Raw genomic sequence first — 17,427 nt, 5'->3', positions numbered from 1 at the left:
TCTCAAGGACTTTGCATGAGCTGTTCTAGAGCTCTATTACTGGAACACTGGCTATCTTCTCATCTGTTGGGTACCGTGAAGCCGTTTCCTGACTACTCTAGTTAACTCTTTATTCTTCCATAGTTCAAGTGCATGTGTTTTCTTCTTGTTATTTATCCGTCCCTAGAGTGTAAGTTTTGTAAGGGTAGGGTCAATGCTAATTTCATTCACTATTATATTCCCAGCTGCTAGCATAATGCCTGACAGATAAAAGGTATATAATAAACACCTCTTCAATGGGTGACTAAATTGTTAGAGTTTATAAAGAATGGAAAGGGTTTTTTTTATTATTGATATATGTAAAGAGAAGTCATAGAAATGGCAAACCAAAACATCTATAATAATATCAGGAAGCAAACTTGGCCCAAGGGATAGGATGTCCGCCTACCACATGGGAGGTCCCTAGTTCAAACCCCGGGCCTCCTTGACCCGTGTGGAGCTGGCCCACATGCAGGGCTGAGGCGCACAAGGAGTGCCGTGCCCCGCAAGGGTGTCCCCCACGTAGGGGAGCCCACGCACGAGGAGTGCGCCCCTTAAGGAGAGCCGCCCAGCATGAAAGAAAGTGCAACCTGCCCATGTATGGCACCGCACACACGGAGAGCTGACACAACAACATGACACAACAAAAAGAGACCCAGATTCCCGTGCTGCTGACAACAACAGAAGTGGACAAAGAAGAACACGCAGCGAATGGACACAGAGAACAGACAACTGGGGGAGTAGAGGAGGGAGGGGAGAGAAGTAAATAAAAAAGAAAATATCAATGCATTTTGGTAATAGTCTGGGCTACATGCCAACTTAATTTTATGGAAGTTTGTGATAAATGAGCTAATAAATGAAAAACAATCTCATTTTTCCTTGCATGCAAATTTTATATTAAATTACTTACAGTTGAGGAGCCAGTTTTTTTTCAGTGATATTCGTTTTAGTTTCCTTGCCTACTCAAACAAATACCTTAATAGGGGCTGCCTTTAACAATGAGAATTTAATGGCTCACGATTTCGAGATGGAAAAAGTCCAGATCAAGGCATCATCAAGGCAATGCTGTCTCTCTGAAGAGTGGGGCATTCTGGGGCTGGCTGCAGATGATCCTTGGTCCTTACCTTGTCACATAGCAAGATATACGGTGGTGTCTCCTGGTCTATTCCTTCTCTTCTGGGTTCTGTTGATGTTCAGCTTCTGGCTGCTCCCACTATGGCTTTTTTCCATCTGAATTTTATTCCACTTATCAAAGATTCCAGTAATAGGATTAAGAACCATCCTGGTTGAGCTGGGCCACACACTTAATGGAGTAACCTCATCAAAAGGCCCTCTACAGGGAAGTGGACTTGGCCCAATGGTTAGGGCGTCCATCTACCACATGGGAGATCCGCGGTTCAAACCCCGTGTGGAGCTGGCCCATGTGCAGTGCTGATGTGCGCAAGGAGTGCCCTGCCACGCGAAAGGTGTGTGCCCCGTGAGGAGAGCCGCCCAGCTGCGAAAGAAGGTGCAGCCTGCCCAAGAATGGTGCCGCACACAGAGAGCTGACACAGCAAGATGACGCAACAAGAAGAGATACAGATTCCCACAGAACACACAGTGAATGGACACAGAGAGCAGACAACTGGGGGAGGAGGGATGGGGAGAGAAATAAATAAATATATAAATAAATCTTAAAAAAAAAAAAGGTCCTCTACATGACTTACAATGGGTTCACACCGAGTGGAATGGATTGCCTTTAAGACCTTATTTTTTTGGGTGCATACAGCTCCAAACTACCATAAGTCAAAGGCAACATTCCTTTCTCTGCATAGAGGTTAAATGATTCCACTTACTTTTCTTTAATTTCAATTATGTCAACTGGATCACAATTCTTAATAACCCAGGACCAGTAAGAAACATGAACATGTGAAAGTCTGCAGCTAAATGCAACTGGTACTAGATACTCCCTCGAATTTTTCTCTTTATGAACTTTGTACCTCCAAAAGTGGCTTACCTTTTATTGAACTCCTTAAGGAGATCTGCACTTTAAGTGGGCTTTCACTTTATTAGAGGAATTCAAGATATAGCCCATTTAATAGCTATTAATTGAGTAGAAAGCTCGTAGGAAGCACTTATTCTCTAACTTCACCCTATCTACAGAAAATATAAATAAAACAGAGTCATTCAAAACTGTCTATCACACTTGGGCAACAGTACATTAGCCAGATGACTTGTAAATGTGTTCTGCATTCTTTTTTTCCCTAATCTAATTCCATAAATAGAATTTCTTAAAAATAACCTCAATCTACAGTTTATTTATTTTAATCAATTTTATTAATACATATTAATACAGCATACAATCAGTTCAAAGTATATAATTAATGATATTAGGTATAATCACATAGTTGTGCATTCATCCATTCAATCATTATTAAAGTATATTCATTATTCTAATATTTATACTACTAATAAAAAAAACTATATGTCTTAATATTCACTTCTCAATCTCTCTAAGCTTCCCCTGCCATACATAGCTGTTATTTCATTTCCATTTCTCTGATTTATTTTGTACATTCATATTTTTTCTTAAGCATTTTTTTCAATTTTATTTATACAAATTAATAAAGCATAAATCCATCAGAAGAGTATAATCAATAGTATTCAGTATAATCACGTTTGTGCATTCGTCATCCCAGTCACTCCCAGAGCACTTTCATTATTCCAATAATAATAAACAAAAACCAAACAAATAAAACTCATCATCTATCAATCTCTCTTTGCCTCACCTGGTATATATAGCTATTATTCTCTTTCCTTCATTCTAGTATATTTATATTTCTATTTTGTGGAAACAGTCTTATATATGCAATACCACCCATATTAGTGTTTTACATGGGGTTTTATTATCTTATACAGTCCCATGTTTTTAGCTTTCCTTTTAGTAAAATAAGCAGTCTTAGATTTTCTTTTCAACCACTATCATCCCCATGCAATAGTACTGCTAGATACAAACATAATGATATGCTTTAACCATTTCTATTCATTTCCAAAGATTTACAAACAACCTATTTTTTAAAATGATTCTGCACAGATTAACCCTCAGCTTTCCATTCTCTACCCTCCTTCTATTTTCTGGTGACCTATATTCTAATTTTTAACTCCATGATTTTATACACAGTATATTTAGTTCATAATAGCACAATCATACAGTATTTGTCCTTTAGTGTCTGGCTTGTTTCACTCAATCTAATGTCCTTCAGGTTCATCCATGTTGTCCTATGCTTCATGACTTTATTTCTTCTTACTGCTGCTTAATATTCCATCATGTATATACACCACAATTTGTTTATCCATTCATTGGTTGATGGATACCTCACATGTTTCCAAATTTTGGCAATAGTGACTAATGCTGCTGTGAACATCAGTGTGCAGAATTCTGTTTGAGTCTCTGCTCTTAGGTCTTCTGGGTATGTACTTAGTATTGCTGAGTCACATGGCAAGTCTATATACAACTTCCTTAGAACAGCCGAACACCCTCCACAGTAACTGAACCATTCTACATTCCTAACAACAATGCATAAGCATTCTTATCTCTCCACATTTTCTCCAACATTTACAGTTTTCTTACTTTTTAATAGCTTTAGCTTTCCACAGTCTAATAGGTATAAAATGATATCTCTTTGTAGTTTTGATTTGCAGTTCCCTAATCGCTTGTGATGTTGAGCATGTTTTCATGTGTTGTTTCACCATTTGTATTTCTTCTTTGGACTATTGTCAAGTCTTCTGCCCATTTTTTTTTAATCTTTTATTTTTTTTAAGATACATAGATCACACAAAATGTTACTTTAAAGAATATAAGAAGTTCCCATATATCCCACTCCCTCCTGCACTCCTCCCACATCAACAACTTCTTTCATTAGTGTGGCATGTTCATTGCATTTGGTGAATACATTTTGGAGCACTGTTACACAGCATGGATTATAGTTTACATTGTAGTTTACACTCTCTCCCAGTCCAGTCAGTGGGTTATGGCAGGATATATAATGTCCTGCATCTGTCCCTGCAATATCATTCAGGACAACTCCAAGTCCCGAAAACACCCCCATATCCCACCTCTTCTTCCCTCCCCCTGCCCTCAGCAACTTCCATGGCCACTGTCTCCACATCAGTGACACAGTTTCTTCCATTGCTAGAGTCACAATAATTCTATAGTGAAATAACAGTAAGTCCACTCTAATCCATATTTTATTCCTCCATCCTGAGGATCCTGGAATCGCGATGCCCATGCCACCTCTAAATCAAGAGGGGCTTAGATCCCACATGGCTGAAGGATGGGATTTTCCTGCTTGTAGTTGTATACTCTCTCAGTTCCCTGGTGTGGTGGTTGACCATCCTCACCTCCCTGTTATCTGACCTGGGTAAGTCCAACCAACCGGAGAGTAGGTGTTGCAACTCTGCTGAGGCTCAGGGCCCAGCTGGCACATGAACAGTCCAGAGATTCAAGTCTCCTGAGTATCCACCAACCCCAGCACCAACCACAGATATAGAAAAAGTGACAGAAGAGACATGTAGGGCCCAATGGATAGGGCATCCACCTACCACATGGGAGGTCCAAGGTTCAAACCCAGGGCCTCCTGACCTGTGTGGTGAGCTGGCCCATGCACAGTGAAGTCCTCCATGTAGGGAAGCCCCACACTCAAGGAGTAAGCCCTGTAAGGAGAGCCACCCAGCACGAAAAAAGTGCAGCCTGCCCAGGAATGGCACTGCACACACAGAGAGCTGACGCAGCAAGATGACACAAAAAAAAGAGACACAGATTCCAGGTGCCACTGACAAAAATACAAGCAGACACAGAAGAACACACAGCAAATGGACACAGAAAGCAGACAACTGGGGGGGGGGGGGAGGGAAGAGAAATAAATTAAAAATAAATCTTAAGAGGAAAAGATGTATAGAGAGGTCACATCTAAGTCCAACTCCATCACACTCAGGAGCACAAATTCCCAAATTCCAAAATTGGGCCCACTGGCAAGGCACTGAACTCCAGAGCCATCTGCCATGACTGTAGGACCTGTGTGTCTCCATAGCCCTCAGGAGCACCAGTACCTGGGGTTATATCTACTTTGGCTGTCTCTGAGATCCTGCTGAGATGTGCCTAAGTGAGATCCTTCTGATGACCTCCCTACTCATTTTGAAGTCTCTTAGCCATATAAGCTCATTTGTCTTTGCCATTTCTCCCTTTTATTCAAGGTCTTTTTCTAATTGCATCAGCAGCTGGTGCTTTGTAGAAATCCCTTGGCACCAGGGAGGCTCATCCCAAGAGTCATGTCCCATGCTGGGGGAACGTAATGCATTTAAATGCTGAGTTTGGCTTAGAGAGTGGTCACATATGAGCAACATGGAGGCTCTCAGGAGGTAACTCTTAGGCACCCTGCAGCTCTAGGCCTAGTTAGAATTGCAAGCACACAGGCTTATAAGCATAGTCATCAGTATCAAGGACCCTCATTGGACCATCCTTCACTGGTCTTTGCCCTTGCACTTGGGAGACTGTTGCTGCTCCATTGGGGAATGCGACAGAGTTCTCCAGAATGGGAACTCAGTATTCCCTCAGTTGTCATGTGAAACTCTACCCACTTTGTCAATACCCAACAAACATCCAAACATATCTATATACCCTATATGCATGCCCTGGAGAACTCACTCTCTCCCATGCATCCCCCATCAATGATATCCCACATCAGTGCTCCTCCCCTGCCAAAGTTGAACCCCTCTGTGATCCAAAACTTCTTCAAAAATGAAGCCTAGTATGTTGCCAAATTCACTTAATAGGAAAATGAAATAGTAATGATAGGTTTAAAGATTAGAAATAGAACACATGATAATTTAGAAGGGATGTTTAAAAAATGAAAAATATCATTAAAAATGTTTCTGACATTTTGCCTTTCATAACTGTAATATGTGTTGCCCTTTATGTACAATGGCAAGGCAATCTCGTCCATTTCTTCCTCAGTGTTTACATCCTTTTTTAAACTTTAATCATGTCTTCAAAAAAGTTTTAGGTCACAGTAAAGTAACACACACACACAAACACACACACACATATATATAGGAGACTCCCATATACCCAAGATCAAACCCTTTTCCCCCGTCCCCAGCAATGATCTTTTTACATGTGGATGTTACATTTGCTGCAACTGATGTACAGATATTGAAACAATAGCTACTAACCATGGTTCCATTATGGTTTGCATTATGGTTTACATTTTAGACTGTGCACTTTTATAAATTTTTTCATACATTATGGTTTACATTTTAGACTATACACTTTTATATGTTTTTGGTGAAATTTAACATGGCCTATATCCATCATTGCACAGTCATGCAGAACACTTCCATTGCCCCCCCAGTTACCCCCTCTTCCATCTATTCTATTCACCTCTCCCCCTCCCCTCAGGGCCCACCCATTTTTTAATTGGGTAGTTTGTCTTTTTGTTGTTGAGTTGTGTGATCTCTTTGTATATCATAGATATTAAACCCTTATTGGATATGCAATTGTCAAATATTTTCTCCCATTGAGTTGGCTGCCTTTTCACCCTTCTGACAAAGTCCTTTGAAATGAAAAAGTGTATAATTTTGAGAAGTTCCATTCATCTAGTTTTTCTTTTGTTGCTCATGCTTTGGGTATAAGATTTAAAAAGCAACTGCCTACCACAAGATCTTGAAGATGTTTTCCTACATTTTCTTCTAAGAGTTTTATGGTTGTCTCTTTTATATTTAGATCCATTTTGAGTTAGTTGTTGTATGAGATGTGAGATAGGAGTGTTCTTTCTTTCTTTTGGATATGGATGTCCAATTCTGCCAGGACCATTTTTTGAATAGACTGTTTTGGCCCATCTGGGAGGGCTTGAGCACCTTGTTAAAAATCAGTTGACTGTAGATGTGAGGGTCTATTTCTTAATTCTTGATATGGTTCCATTGGTCAATATGTCTGTCTTTATGCCAGTACCATACTATTTTTACCACTGTAGCTAGGTAATATGTTTTATTTTTTTTTCTTTAAGATTTTATTCATTTGTTTGTTTATATTTATTTATCTCCCCTTCCCTGTACCACCCTCCCCCAGTTGTCTACTCTCTGTGTCCATTCGCTGTGTGTTCTGTGTTCGCCTGTATTCTTGTCAGCGGAACCTGGAATCTGTGTCATTTTTGTTGTGTCATCTTACTGCACCAGCTCTCCGTGTGTGTAGCACCATTCCTGGGCAGGCTGCAGTTTTTTGTGCTGGGTGGCTCTCCTTCCGGGGCACACGCCTTGCATGTGGGGCTCCCCTACTCGGGGGACACCCCTGCATGGCATGGTACTCCTTGTGAGCATCAGCATTGTGCATGGGCCAGCTCATCACATGGGTCAGGAGGCCCTGGATTTTAACCTTGGACCTCCCATGTGGTAGTTGGATGCCCTATCCTTTGGGCCAAATCTGCTTCCCCACTAATATGTTTTAAAATCCAGAAATGAGAGTCCTCCAACTTTGTTCTTTTTTAAGATTTTTTTGGCTATTGAGGGCCCTTTACACTTCCAAATAAGTTTGATAATTGGTTTTTCCACTTTTGCAAAAGTGGCTGTTGGGATTTTTATTGTGATTGCATTGAAACTGCAAATCAATTTGGGTAGAATTGACATCTTAACGATATTTAGTCTTTGAATCCATGAACACAGAACATTCTCCCATTTATTTAAGTCTTCTTCAGTTTCTCTTAGCAATGTTTTGTAGTTTTCCAAGTACAGATCCTTATGTCCTCAGTAATTTTATTCCTAAATATTTTATTGTTTAGTTGTTATCATAAATGGAATTTTTTTCTGCTTTCCTCCTCAATTGCACAACAGTAGTATATAGAAATGCTATTGATTTTGCATATTAATCCTGTATCCTATCACTTTGCCAGACTACTCTATTAGTTCTAGTAGCTTTGTTGTGGATTGTTTAGGAGAGTTTAGATATAGGATCTTACTGTCAGTGAATAGTGAAAATTTTATTCCTTCCTTTCCTATTTGGGTGCCTTTTATTTCTTTATCTAAGTAGCACAATATTGAATAACAATGATGACAATGGACATCCTTGTCTTGTTCCCATCCCAATCTCAGTGGGAAAACTTTCAGTCTTTCACCATTGAGTACAATGCTAGCTATAGGTTTTACATATACACACTTTACCATATTGAGAAAGCGTCCTTCTATTCCTATCTTTTGGAGTGTTTTAATCAAGAAAAGGTGCTATATTTTGTCAAATGCCTTTTCTGCATCAATTGAGAAGATCACGTGATTTTTCTTCTTCAATTTATCAATGTGGATTACTACACTAACTGATTTTCTTGTGTCGAACCACTCTTGAATATCTGGGATAAAACCCACTTAATTGTGGTGTATAACTCTTTAATGTGCTTTTTTATTCTGTTTCCAATTATTTTGCTGAGAATGTTTGCATCTATATTCATTAGAGATATTCATCTGTAATTTTCTTTTTTTTGTAGTATTTTATCTGGTTTTAGTATTAGGGTGATGTTGGCTTCATAGAATGAATTTGGTAACATCCCTTCCTTTTCAATTTTTTTGAAGAACTTGAGCAAGATTGATATAAGATTATCTTTGAATGTTTGGTAAAATTCACCTGGTCCAGGCTTTTAATCTTTGTGAGTTTTGTTGTTTGTTTGTTTTAAAGAAGTTCATACTTATTTTTTTTTTAAGATTTTAAGATGTTGTATTCTCATCTTCATTTTTCTCAAGATATTTGCTGAAATTTCTTTTAAGATTTCTGTATTCCCCCTGCCATGTGCACTTGCTGTCTGCTCTCTGTCCATTTGCTGTGCATTCTTCTGTGTCTGCTTGTCTTCTCTTCTTGTCTTTTCTTTAGGAAGCACTGGGAACCAATGCTGGGACCTTCCAACATGGGAGAGAGGTACTCAGTTGCTTGAGCCACCTTAGCTCCGTGGTTTGTTGTTTCTCTGACTGTCTCTCCTCTGAGTCTCTTTTTAGTTGCGTGATCTTGTTGCACCAGCTCTCTGAGCTGTGCAGGCCAGCTCACTTTCACCAGAAGGCCCTGGGAACTGAACCCAGGCTCCTTCATATGGTAGATGGGAGCCCAATTGCTTGAGCCGCATCTGCTTCCCTTTGGAAGGTTTTTGATGACTGCTTCAATCTCTTCATTAGTGTTTGATTTGTTGAGGTCTTCTATTTCTTCTAGGATCTGTGTAGGTGGTTTGTGAGTTTCTAGGAATTTGTCCATCTCATCTACATTGTCTAGTTTTTTGGCATACAGTTGCTCATAGTATCCTCTTATGATCTCTCCTGTTTCTGTGGGGTCGGTGGTAATATCCCCCATCTCATTTCTGATTTTATCTTTGAGTGTTCTCTCTATTTTTCTTTGTCAGCCTAGCTAAGGGTTTGTTGATTTTGTTGATCTTCTCAAAGAACAGATCTTTGGTTTTGTTGATTCTCTCTATTGTTTTTTTTTTTTCCCCCTCAATTTCATTTATTTCTGTTCTGATCTTTTACTATTTCTTTCCTTTGGCTTGGTTTGGGATTAGTTTGCTGTTCTTTTTCTAGTTCCTCCAGGTGTGCTATTAGATCTTGAATTTAGCTCTTCTTTTTTAATGTAAGCATTGAGGACTATAAATTTCCCTCTCAGCACTGCCTTTGCAGTGTCCATTGGTTTTGATATGTTGTGTTCTCATCTTCATTTTTCTCAAGGTATTTGCTGAATTCTCTTGCAATTTCTTCTTTGATCCACTGATTATTTGTGTGTTGTTTAATCTCTGTATATCTGTTAGTTTTCCCTTTTTCCATCAATTATTGATTTCCAGCTTCAATCCATTATGATCAGAGAAAGTGTTTTGTATAATTTCAGTCTTTTTAAATTTATTGAGCCTTACCTTGTAACCCATCATATGGTTTATCCTGGAGAAGGAGCCATGAGCATTTGAAAAGAAAGTATACCCTGCTGTTTTGGGGTACAATGCTCTATAGATGTCTGGTAAATCTAGTTCATTTATCATATTATTCAAGCTCTCTGTTTATTTATCCTCTGTCCAGATGTTCTATCCAATTCTGAGATTGGTATATTGAAGTCTCCAACTCTTACTGTAGAAACATCTATTTCTCCCTTCACTTTTGCCGGTGTATGCCTTGAGCATTTAGGTTAGGTGGATAAATATTTAGTATAGTCATTTCTTCTTGGTGAATTGCCCCTTTTATTAATATATAATGACCTTCTTCATCCCTTATAACAGTTTTGCAATTAAAATCTATTTTGTCCAATATTTGTATTGCTACTCCAGCTTTTTTTTTTTTTTTGGTTACTATTTGTGTGAAATATCTTTTTCCAACCTTTCACTTTTAACCTGGTTGTGTCCTTACATCTGAGGTGTTTCTTTTGTTAAAAAAAAAAAAAAAAGCATATAGAAAGTGCATATTTTTTTAATCCATTCCATCAGTCTGTGACTTTTGATTAGCGAGTTCAATCCATTAACATTCAATGTTATTACTGTAAAGGCATTACTTACTTCATCCATTTTTTCCTTTGGTTCTTTGTTGTCATATCATTCTACTGTCTATCTTCTTATCCTGTTTTTTACCCTTCTTAAAAATCTTCATTTCTCAACTCTTCTCCAAATCTCTTGCCCTTGTTTTTTCCCTTTCAGGCTACTGTACTCCCTTTAGTATCTCTTGTAAATCTGGTCTTTGGTAATATATTCTCTCAGTTTTTGTTTTTAAAGAATTTGAACTCATCCTCAATTTTGAAGGACAGCTTTGCCAGATACAGAATTCTTGGCTGGCAGTTTTACTCTTTCAGTAAGTTAAATACATCCAATCACTTGTATGGTCCATGGTTTCTGATGAGAGGTCGGCACTTTATTTTATCGAGTTTTCCTTGTATGTGATGCTTTGCTTTTCTCCTGCTGCTTTCAGAATCCTCTCTTTATCTCTGATATTTGTAATACTGAGTAGTAGGTGTCTTGGGTTAGGTCTATTTGAATTGATTCTGTTTGGGGTGCATTGTCCTTTTTATATATTTATATTTATGTCCTTCATAAGGGTTGGGAAGCTTTTGGTCATTATTTCCTCAAATATTCTCTCTGCCCCTTTTCCATTCTCTTCTCCTTTTGGTACATCAATAATATGAATGTGTGTGCATTTCACATTTTCATTCAATTCCTTGAGACCCTGATCCATTTTTTCCACTTTCTTCTTTTTCTGTTTCCTGTCTTTTCTAGTTCAGATGTTCTGTCTTCAAAATCATTAATTCTGTCTTCAAGCAATTCAAATCTGCTCTTATGTACCTCTAATGTATTTTTCATCTCATCCATCATGTCTTTCATTCCCATAAGTTCTGTTACTTTCTTTGTAGGGTTTCAAATTGTTCTTTATGCTTTCCCCCTGTCTTCTTAATATCCTTTATTTCTTTAGTCATATTTTCTTTGGTTTTCTTTAAATTCCTTGAAGTGATTTAGGAGATTTGCGTGATTATCACTGATTGTATTAAATACTGTATCTCTTCAGGATATTCAGTTTGTTCTTTTAGCTGGGCCATCTCTTCCTGTTTCCTTTTTTGCTGATGTCTAGGCATCTGACTATGTTGGTGAATTTAGTCTGGTTGCAAATTTCTCTCTCTTGCATACTGTTTTTTTTCCACAGCTCTTCTTTGATATTTAGTTCAACTTATTCTCAGTCTTTAAAATTGTCCAGCTTAAGTTTTCAAAATCTGGCCAGGGACTTGCTTCTCCCAGGGGTTGGATACAGAGAGCAAGAACAGTTTTTGTCCATGCCGTTTTAAGACTGGCCAGCAGATGGCGCTCATCAGCACATCTTTCCACAGAGGTGTTTTAGTCTTTGCTTTCCTAAGTTCCTGTATTGAGTCTCCAGATCAGATTCAAAGCAGGCTCTGCTAGCCAAACTCACTGAAGAAAAGCCCCCAACCTCCCCTCTCCTTTCCATTGAAACAGCAAACAGCTAGGAAGATGTCTGTTGACTTCTCACTTGGCTGCAGTGAGCAAGGCATTTTACCCCAGCTTAATATCTTGGGTGTGGAGGAGAGGAGCCCTTCCTGACCTCCGCGGGGATTTTGTAATTCACGGTTGTCATTTGGACTTCTTTGTCTCTCTGTCCCGCCCCCTCCTAAGAGTTGTGTAGCATTGTCCTGATCTCCTGATCCCCAAAGCATGTCCCTTGGACAGCATTTGACTCTTTCTTCATTGTTTTTGTGTCAGCATTCAGCTCTGCCTGTTAATTTGTTGCCATCTTCCCATAATTCCTCTGTTAACTTTTTTTTCCCCATAAAGTAAATCTTTTATTGGTCACCAATATGTCAGACACAGGAGATATAAGCACTCAACAAAAAACAAAGGACTCTCCTTGCCTTCACAATTTCCACCTAATAACCAGCCAGGTACCTTTTAGCCTGCTTCTTCCCAGGGTTTCTCCCAACTCTAGGTCCATAATCAGATAAGGATGGCTTTCTAGGTATCACAGACATAAAAAAGGAAGATACCTCTAATAAAGAGTTAAGTCATTTGAATAGCTCTTTTCCAGCTGGCCAGAACTTCACATTCTCTTTTCTCCATCCTTCCAAAAAACCTAAGATTATGCCCATCATAGAGGGGAGGGGGAATTTGAAGAGAATTCAACCTTGTTTGAACCTGTTTGAAGTTAACCAACATTCTACAAAGCACTATGGGGTCAGCTTCAGAGTTCCTTTTCCTCCTTTTATGACCATCCAGACCAGTGTTCAGATTGCATGGGAAAGGGCACCAGAGGCTATCTATAAACTTTTTATTTTTTTTTAAAGATTTATTTTTATTTATTTCTCCCCCCCCACCCCAGTTGTCTGTTCTCTGTATCCATTTGCTGCATGTTCTTTTTTTTTGTCCGCTTCTGTTGTCAGTGGCACGGGAATCTGTGTTTCTTTTTGTTGCGTCATCTTGCTGCATCAGCTCTCTGTGTGTGCGGCACCATTCCTGGGGAGACTGGACTTTCTTTCTCGCTGGGCGGTTCTCCTTATGGGGCGCACTCCTTGCGCATGCGGCTCCCCTATGCGGGGGACACCCCTGCATGGCAGGGCACTCCTTGTGCCCATCAGCACTGCACATGGGCCAGCTGCACACAGGTCAAGGAGGCCCGGGGTTTGAACCACGGACCTCCCATGTGGTAGACGGACGCCCTAACCACTGGGCCAAGTCCACTTCCCTATAAACTTTTTAATAACTTCCTACAATTGTTTTTTGAGGATGTATTAACATCTAAGGCATTGTGCTGGACAGTCTGAGGACTACTGTAGTGAATCATAAGTGATTTCTATTCTTAAGGAATTCATAGTTAAGCAGTGTATTTACTTGATAACCACATAACTCGGTCGGGGAGGGGGGACACACAAATTCTAGACTAGATATGAAAAAGTCAGTATTATAGAAATTCAGAGGAAGGGAAGATGAAATCCACTTGAAGATAATTGGACACTCTTCTCAGGGGTGTATTCGTTTTCCTTGAGTTAAAATTAAGGAGAACTTGGGTGTATAGAGTAGGTGGAGGACATGCCTATATAAGCAAAGGCATGAAGTCGGAAGAGCATGGGAAACATGCAGGGAAAAATGAGTAAGTCGATTTTAAATGTTAAGACGGAAGGGAAGGTTTCCTAGGGTTATCATAAGAAGGTCCACAAACTGAGTGACTTAAAACAACAGAAACATATTTTCTCACAGTTCTAGCTCAGTGATTTGGAAGGGCTAGACTCCTTCTGAAGCCTAGAAGATTCTCCTCCATGCTTCTCTCCTGGCTTCGTCAGGGGCAATCTTTGGCATGCCCTGGGTTGTAGCATAACTGTATCTTTTGTTGACACGTGGTTTCCTTCTCTTTATGTGTGTTCTCACCCCTTCCTATAAGGACACCAGTCACATGGAATTAAGGGCCTGCCCTCCTCTAGCATACCCTCATTTTAACTTGCCTAAATCCATTTGTAATGACCCTATTTCCAAATAAGGTTACATTGTGAGGTAGTGGGGGATTAGAACCTCAACCTATCATAACAGGGGAAGAGAGAATAAGGTTGGAAAAGTAGTTCGGGACTCTATTTTTCAAGAACCTAAAGCATAAGGAAGACTAAAATAGGTGAACCTCATCCCATAAGCATTAAGAGGTCATAGAGGAGTAGAGGGCAGGGCTGTGACATGAGCACAGCTGTGCTAGATGAGACTGTGAGCAAGAATGTGGAAGGTTTTCAAAAGTATAGTATAAAGTATAAATAGATGACATTATAAAGGTAGCTTCAGCAGGACTTGGCATCTCTTTGGACAAGGGGAATTAGAGAATTCAAATGTAATTCAAAACATTTTGAACTAGGGTATCATTAAAAGAAATGGGTAATACAGAAGAGTTGGTTTTAGAAAGAAAATTACATGTGAGTACAGGAAGTATTAATTTAGAATGCTAGTAAAATACAAAGTATGGAATTACAGGAGGGAAACCTGGGAGAGATTTAAGGGCTAGAGATTTGGCCTTTGATCATTATGGTTATCTCAAATCCAGTGATTGGATGAATATTTCATGGGAGATATTACAGAGATATCTTAAGAGAAGATGATTAAGGATAGACAATAGGGGATACCTTCATTTATTGCATCAGAAAGAAGGTAAAAGAGTAGAAAAAGAGACAAAGGACAAGTGTTAAAGAGGTAAGAAGAGTCCAGTATCATGTAAACCAATATAGGAAAGTTTATTGAGAATTTGAGGAGACTATATATGAATGTCAACATATAACTTCAAATGCTCCAGTGGCTGAAAGGAAAGGACATAAGGAAAGGCCACTGGTTGTTTCAATCAATGATTATTGTTTCTTTGCCAAAATGAAGTATAGAGGCAATGCGACAGAATGGAAAAACTGGGGAACTGAAATCAGAGGTACTAGAGTCAAGCCCTAATACTTTGTGGTTGAACTACGTGATATGGGAGAAAATCATTTGTGCTCTCTGAGCCTTAGTTTCCTGACTGTACAATGGGGCTAATACTTGACTCAAAGGGCTTTGGTGGGATTAAATGAACTAAATAAGCCTATGAATAAAAAGAACCTTTTGGGAAAGATCTATTAATATAGTTTCCTTTTGAGTTTGCCTCTTGTTTGCTTTCCATTAACTTCCAGATGATCATGTATTATGGAGAACTATTACCTAGATTCATGGGTGGTTAAATTCAATTAATCATAACGTTGAATTGCAAGTAAGCATTGGCCACTCATCCCTCTTCGTGCAGAGCTGAGTGAACTCATGGAACAAGGTTAATCTTGAAGATTCTGCTCCAGGAAATGGTCTAGGCATAATGGTGCCGACATCTGCAGAGGGGCTGATGGTCTAAATGAGGATTAAATGTGCACTAGGAAGAGGGCCTGGACCACCTTGTCCATCATGCTTGATTTTGTATCCCCTCGTGCCAAGAACAATCCTGTTCAGGATCGGTATTTAATAATTATTCACCAAACGAATAGCTGATTTGGAAAGATTTAACTATAAGCTAATTTACCTATTAGGAAGTGGAATCAAGTGTTGAGTAGAAGCAAGAAATTAAAAAGAGGCAGCAGACTTGGCCCAGTGGTTAGGGCATCCGTAACCACATGGGAGGTTCGCGGTTCAAACCCCGGGCCTCCTTGACCCATGTGGAGCTGGCCCATGCGCAGTGCTGATGCGCGCAAGGAGTGCCCTGCCACGCAGGAGTGTCCCCCGCATAGGGGAGCCCTTGCGCAAGGAGTGCGCCCATAAGGAGAGCCGCCCAGCATGAAAGAAAGTGCAGCCTGCCCAGGAATGGTGCTGCACACATGGAGAGCTGACACAACAAGATGACGCAACCAAAAGAAACACAGATTCCCGTGCCGCTGACAACAACAGAAGCGGACAAAGAAGACGCAGCAAATAGACACACAGAACAGACAACCGGGGTGTGAGGGAGGAAGGGGAGAGAAATAAATAAATAAATAAATATTTTAAATAAAAGAAAGAAATTAAAAAGAAGAATATGCCATGGTGTGTTGGTGGCAAGTGACTAAAAAAACATATATGCCCATGTATAATAGCCACAAACACGATGTGCAATATATCAAACAAAACAGTTCTCAAATAACAGAGGCCAATGTCAGAGAAAGGAGAAAAAAGAAATACGTGCTTGATGTGAATCCAAGCCTTGTGCTCTTTTTAAGGTCTATATACTAATAATTGAGAGGAAACCATTTCTTGTGTTTGTATCTGTACTTCTTTGTGAGTATAGAGGTACATAGGTAAAGGAATATAATACTAGATGCCCTTGGTTTGGAAGTTAACCTTTTGTTTTTATTAGGAAGCAATAGGAGCACAATCAATAAATGCCACAAGCAATGGTAACGTGCCTGCCTTGCAAACTGGTCTGGATGTCACGGGGTGCATGATGAAGAATAGCACTAAGACTCCATATTGATAAAAATGCAAATGAGGATGTAGTGTGTTATCCATAAAAGATGGTATAATTCCATTTTAAATTATCTCAAGGTTTCTCTCTCCCTTGAGTCCATTTCTTATGCTAGCTTCATTCAAATTTATTAAGCTAGAACTCTGTTTTAAAGTTCGTTAAAAAAATTATATGTCAAACTGACTATGTAAAAAATGGAAAGCATATTAGTTTGATATGAAAGAGAATCCTGTAGTTGATATATTTTTCTTAAAACTCTGCTTCAGCTATTATTCACCCATTTCTTCCTTTCATACCCCATACCCTATGCCTCCTTCTTCCACCTCAATGTTGCTTCACAGGCCATGGAACATGTTCCTGTGGTCGTTGCATTTGTGAGAGAGGATGGTTTGGAAAACTCTGCCAGTATCCACGGAAGTGTAACTTGACAGAAGAACAAAGCAAGAGTTTGTGTGAATCAGCAGATGGCACAGTGTGCTCAGGAAAGGGTGAGTATCTCTCCAGGGGCTTGGACTGGATTCCTGTTCCAACATAGGGTTTGTGTCACAGGAAGTAACAACCACCTTTTCTAGATGGCATGTGGAATGAAAGGAAACCGCTATGTTCTCTGCCTGTAGCATACTTTAAGTTTGGAAAGTAACCACATTAAGTTAGGATGTAATAACATGAAAGCGTGAGGTAGGCTTCATGCAAAAAGAGTCTCAGCCTCTTACTGTGAGCAACATCACTACTGAATGAAATAGAATTAGTTTGTTTTGTTTTGTTTTAAATAAAGCAAGGACAGCAAAATATCCTGGGCACTAAATGGACAAAAACCAATGACCAAACAAAAAGAATACTTGCTGGGTTCACCTCTAAAATAATACAGCCCAGAACTGCAGAAAAATGACCATAAGTGATTGAATTGCCAACAAATACGATTTTTGGAACTGTGAGGAAGGCAGGGCTGAGGGAAGT

At 39.4% G+C, this 17,427-nt stretch overlaps 1 protein-coding gene and 1 non-coding gene across 3 annotated transcripts in view; one reads left to right on the top strand and one right to left on the bottom strand.

Moving 5' to 3' along the window:
- ITGBL1 (integrin subunit beta like 1) overlaps positions 1–17,427 on the top strand; it is a 321,497-nt gene that overhangs the window by 294,660 nt on the left and 9,410 nt on the right. For both annotated transcript variants that reach the window (XM_004458398.5, XM_071208213.1), the window contains one exon: positions 16,812–16,958. In XM_004458398.5, the coding sequence (XP_004458455.1) occupies positions 16,812–16,958 (147 nt within the window). The remainder of the gene's footprint in view (positions 1–16,811; positions 16,959–17,427) is intronic.
- Positions 12,685–12,806, bottom strand: LOC111764117 (small nucleolar RNA SNORA61). The gene has a single exon (XR_002796800.1). It is a non-coding gene; the product is annotated as a small nucleolar RNA SNORA61 (small nucleolar RNA).

Source organism: Dasypus novemcinctus, chromosome 15 (assembly GCF_030445035.2).
Source record: "Dasypus novemcinctus isolate mDasNov1 chromosome 15, mDasNov1.1.hap2, whole genome shotgun sequence".
NCBI classification, from domain to species: Eukaryota; Metazoa; Chordata; class Mammalia; order Cingulata; family Dasypodidae; genus Dasypus; species Dasypus novemcinctus.
This window is presented reverse-complemented; position numbering and strand designations above follow the sequence as displayed.